At 49.5% G+C, this 5,263-nt stretch overlaps 1 protein-coding gene across 1 annotated transcript in view; it reads right to left on the reverse strand.

The window, feature by feature from the left end:
- Nucleotides 1-1,891, reverse strand: part of MBOAT4 (membrane bound O-acyltransferase domain containing 4) — a 2,691-nt gene extending 800 nt beyond the window's left edge. The window contains exons 1-3 of the mRNA XM_009329835.1: nt 1,184-1,891; nt 418-633; nt 8-138 (exon numbers count right to left, since the gene is read on the reverse strand). Coding sequence (XP_009328110.1) covers nt 8-138; nt 418-633; nt 1,184-1,302 — 466 coding nt within the window. The 5' untranslated portion in view covers nt 1,303-1,891. The remainder of the gene's footprint in view (nt 1-7; nt 139-417; nt 634-1,183) is intronic.
- Between the last annotated feature and the right edge of the window lie 3,372 nt (nt 1,892-5,263).

The following is a 5,263-nucleotide window of genomic DNA, read 5'->3' on the forward strand; positions in this document are numbered from 1 at the left end:
AGGTAGCTGCAGAGGGGCAGCGCGCACTGCAAAAGCCCCTGGCCCAGCTGGAGCCTCACGACCCCTTCGTGGATGTCCGGGGCCAGAGACGTAGCCTTCTGCGTGAGCAGCATGATGGCAGAGAGGGCGATGGCTGGCCTGGAAGGAGAGGGCACCTGAGAGCTGCTGAGAGTCCCTTGAAGGCAGCGTTAGAGGCACTGGCACAAGGCTGCACATGGGGGATGTGCTGTCCCACATCGCCAGAGCGCTGCCATGCCCGCAGCATCGCCCACACATGGGGATGCAGCCGGAGCCAGAGTGGAGATTGACGGCTGTGGAACAGCAAGCCAGTTTGGCCCGGGGGGCCCTCCACCCTCACAAAATGACCGGGAGCCCACTGAGGGGAGGAGCAGGAAGGAGGCAGAGCTGGGGTGTTACCTGGCATCCTGTGGGTCCAGCTCCTGGCTGCTCAGACCCCGGTGGCAGAGTGTCTGCCAGGACATCTGGAGGGCGAAGACCCAGGTGTGGGCACAAGCTGCGCTGATGGAGAGGAGGACGAGCACAGAGCCAGCAGCAGAGATGAGGAGCAACATGGCGTAGCTGCCCATGGCTGTGCCAGCAAAGAGACATCCTCCAGTGAGGAGGAATATGTACCTAGAAGAGACCAGATGCCCTTTGGCTGCCTTTTGGGGAAAATGGGGCTTGAAACTCCCACCACAGTGCTGGTAGCGGAGCTTAGTCTGGGTCCTGCAGCCTCCACAGTCCCCCTGTAGTCTGCCTCTTGGCCTCTCATGGGGCTGAGGGAACACCAGGGCCATCACGGCTGCAAGCAGGAAGGGGGGCACTGGAGCAGATATTGCTGGCCCTGCCTGGCCCTCATCCTAATCACACCAGAGATAGTCCCCATTCCCACAGCAGGACCTCCCCTTGCCCATGTGCTCATCCTGGTACACCCCTAAACACACCTCTCACAACACCAGAGTGTCCGGCCTGGCTGTTTTGTCCTTAATGACTTTGATCTGGCCCCACTGCAGAGAGAGGGGACTGGCGACAGCTCATGTCCAAGCCATACAAATGTCCCTACCTGAGTCAGCGAGGACTTGCTACCATGCGTCACACTGCACCTCTGGCCAGGAGAGCCCCCGGAAAGCATCCACAGGCATGACCGCCCCTCAGCGCAGCAGCAGGGGTGATGAGCACGTACCAGGCAGTCAGAGAGAGGCGCCCTGAAGCACAGAGGTGGTGGAAGAGAGCAGCAAAGGGGAAAGCTGCCAGCCGGTACAGGGCTGCAGGGAGAAGGACAAGCAGGTCTGCCCAGCACATTGAGCCCCTTGCTTCTTCAACTGCCTCTGATGCCTGGAGAAAGGACTGAGCCAAGGGCTGTTCTGGTTCCTCTTTATACACGGCAGGACCTCAAAAAACCAGAGCAGAGCCAAGGAAACAGAGGTATCTGCAGGAAGAGGAGCATGTTTTTTGCATTTGTCAGTGCTGGCTTCTTAAAGCACCTCTGTCCCAAGGTTTGTGTGTAGGTGGAAAAAGCTGGGGTTGGTTATTTGCTCTGCCAGACGCCTGGACCATTACCACATACTTCAAAGGCAGCAAGAGCGAGCTGCCGAGATAAGAGCCTCTTTGAGCTGCCTCATGTGCCGCGCTGGGATGCACCTCAGAGCAAAATCCCCAGATACTCCCAGAGGCTTGGTCCTTTCTCTTTGCTGCCTCTCAGCTCAGTCCTTCACAGAAAGCTGTGGCTTTTCCCCGGCTCTGGCCTCACTTCTTATGGGGTAGCAGTGGGGACGTCCCAGTATTTAAACCCCTAGTGACAGAAAGGAGAGGATGGGTTCTGCTACTTCTCAGTGATGAGGGAGGGTGAGCCCCTCAGCCCCACCACTCAGACCAAGCTACAGGGCCTTTTCATTTACGAGAGATAAAGGAATAGCTCTATTCTCTCCAAACAATTTTTCTTCAAGACAATAAAGAAAAAGAAAAAAAAATGGACTTACAGAGATACTTCTGATGGTAGAAATTAGTCATTGCAGTTAAACTGTTTAAACTGCGCATTCATTCAAATATGTGTCCTATGAGAAAGCAAAAGATCCTCTTTTGGGCCAGACTGGAAAGGTGATTTGAAGAGTGATCTCTAGGGTGACATGGAGCCAGCTGCTATTGCTCGCATAATGCCACCAGCAGTATTTCATGCTAAACAGACAAAAAAAGCCCACGAAAATCAGTCTACAGGACTTGACTCTTCTTTGTGAGATACAGCTAAGAAAAAAACAAATTCAAATGGAAAGCTCATGGATTTTTTTTTTTTTAAACTCGGTTGGTATCTGCTTTATTTTAGGCATATGAACAGTGTGAAGGCAAAGAGGAATACCACGGAATTTCCTTCTGGAAGAAAAAAAAATAACACATTGGAGGGGTAGAAGAAGTAAGGTTTTCCCCTTCCTTTGACGAATGCTTCAAAATATTTAGATTAGTCTGTTTTTCAATAAAAAGAGCAAAATAGGTGCCTAAAGTTACAGAAAGATCTGTGCTCATTAAAAACAGAAATTTTTATTTTTAAAATGTATCGTCCGACTTTTATGAATGTTTCTACTCTTCACTGAGCTTTTCAAGCTACCGTGATGTTCGAAAGCTTACCCCATTGTTTGGATGGGTTATTTGGTTATAAGAAGGTGGGGGACCAAAACCCCATGGAAAAAAATATTAGAGCAAATGCTGCAGAGAAATGGGCTGTATTTTGCTGTATTTGTGCAGGGTATATTTTAAGAGCAAGCGATAGCACTGGAGAAAAGCTTTTTCCATGTCGATTTTGGCATGGCATGCAGCAACAGCCTGGTTTCACAGGACTCATTCTGCCATATCCATGGAGCCCAGTATTGACTTTGCTGAGTAAGTATTTTTGAAGGCCTTTGCAGTGCCTGTTAAAGCAATTCCCTGCTATAGTTCTGCAAAAATGCCATTGCTTTTCAAGCAGCAGAAATGAATTTCCACAGTAGCATTGGAAATGTTAACACACTGCTCGTGCCTCTCATTTTACACCACCAGGTGCTGGGCGGTGGAAGCATGATCTTAGACCGAGCACGTAAGCCATAGTGAAGCATGTGAGAGCACTTTATTTGCTTCACTTCCATCTACTAAACAAGCCACAGCCCAGTTCCTGGCTAAAGAATTAATTGTTTGGTAACACAGCAGGAGAGAAGAGGAGGCTGACCACCATCAGAGCAAACTCTGAGCATGAAATTCAAGCAGATATGACTCTGATACTAGCTTTGGGCTAGTATCCAGAAAGTTTATAGTTGCTTTCTTGGTGGAATATAGTGCTGTTTTGGGAACAGTTTTGGTTGCCTATTGTAATGCAGCTTATACTGATCTGCTGCAGGACACGCTGCAAAGTGAAAGACTGAAAGCAAGAAAAAGTTAAAGAAAAAGTCAGACTGACACAGTTTGTCTTTTTTCCAGAGAAAAGCACATAAATGGGAAGGGAGGCCATTAAATAGGGTTCAGGAGGCCTGGACTGAGCTCCTGTCTCAGACTTTCTCTGTGACTTTAGGAAAGCCGCTTAACTCCCATCCACAAAACAGAGATGATAGTTTCTGTCTCCCTGTGGTGTTATAAGGCAGAATCAACACAAACCTTGGGACTTTACGTTTGGCTGTGATGGGCAGGACATGAAAGTACCTAAATGAGAAAGGAATTAATGCAATGGTTTATTAAAACACAAAACTGCAAAAATCCTTCCTTTATTTTCAGGCACCAGTCCCACGCTGGCTTTTTGCTACTTGTTGCCATTACAGATTTGCTGACCGCTGCCTGTAAATGGCCCACTGCTGCTTGTGGCAAAGGCTTTTTTGTCTCCCTGGATAAATGGCCACATATCAGTAGTTTAAGGATAGTGCGGAAGTCTCTTATCGCAGCTGTGACCCCACTCATGGAGGGCTGAAGTTGTGCCTGGGAAGGGGGGGAGGAAAGACATTTCCATAAATTCTCGTGTAATTTTTTATATCTTCTGTGCTTCTCAATACCCAAATCAGTAATTAAAAGTGTATGTTAATGGGCAATAAATTAAATTAAGTGAAATTTCTGCAAGTCACTTTTTTGGCTGCAATACGGGCTTGCAGCTCTTGAGCTCAGCCACGTCAGCTGAACTTGGTGCGGGTGAGGGGCCAGCCCTGTGCCCTTCCTGGTGCCAGCAGTGGCAAAAGACGTGATTTATTTTCAAGGCAGAATCCTGTTAGGAACTCCTTTCTCTCTTTTGGTGTTGAGACCAAGGCCAGATGGACACAGATCCTCTTGTACCTCCTAAGGTTTTGGGACATTTAGAACAGGGACTGACATCACTGGAGGCCATCGCCTGTGCTTGTTCCCCTCAACCTCACCAACAGAGCTCCTGAGACAAGAGACAAGCTACTGTGCAGCTCCAAGGACCATGCACAGTAGCCAGTGATGGGGAAAAAAGGTCTAGGGCTGCACGCTGTTCCCCTTCCATCCCCTTTCACATGATACGCAAGCCCTGCAGAGAGCCAGTTCTTGTCCTGGCATCTCCTTTTGGAGATGGCAGGAGCAGCTACAGCTTTTCTGATCCTTGTTATGAAGCCAGCAGATCAACTGGTGCTTTGCCTCAGTGATAAAGTACCTGGGTATGATCCGCATTGCCACTGGCTGCTATGGATGTCCTAAGATGTCCTAACACACGCAGGACAATCCTGATTCCTTTGTGGCTGAGTTTTTTTCCCTTTAGCCTTCACAAAGAATAGACACTAACATATGCTGAAGAAGCAGAGTTGCTTCTTAGCAGAAAACACAGCACAGGGGTGAACCAGCAGCACAATAATGGGATGGGATGTGCCGGAGGGGTGGAGCTGCCCTGCAGGCAAAGGGAAGATGCCAGGAACAACCCAGACTTTCCAGCACACTCAGGTAGCCCCAGCGTGCAGGGCATCCCAGAACCGGCATTGCTGCTCTGGGACTGCTGCTCAGAGCTATCTCCCCAAGATGGGTGCCGCCCCTCCCATGCTCTTCAGAGCCTGTAGTGCAAGGCCGTAGGGTAAATCACAGTGGTGATATTTTTCTCTCTCAGTATCAGGATGATCTGAGCTGCCAGAGAATGGGTGAAGAGGCTGGAATCCTTCTCCAAGCCTTGAAGAACCAAGGTAGAAAGAAACAGAGCAGAGATCAAATCCTTGTACTTGCAGAGACCCCAGACATTCCCTCCTGAGAGGGTCAGCTCTCAGCCAGCTCCTCCCATGGCCAGGAGGGAGCAGGGTGGAGAAGTGAATCTGCT

The sequence above is a fragment of the Pygoscelis adeliae genome, unplaced genomic scaffold, assembly GCF_000699105.1.
Source record: "Pygoscelis adeliae isolate BGI_AS28 unplaced genomic scaffold, ASM69910v1 Scaffold67, whole genome shotgun sequence".
Taxonomy (NCBI): Eukaryota; Metazoa; Chordata; class Aves; order Sphenisciformes; family Spheniscidae; genus Pygoscelis; species Pygoscelis adeliae.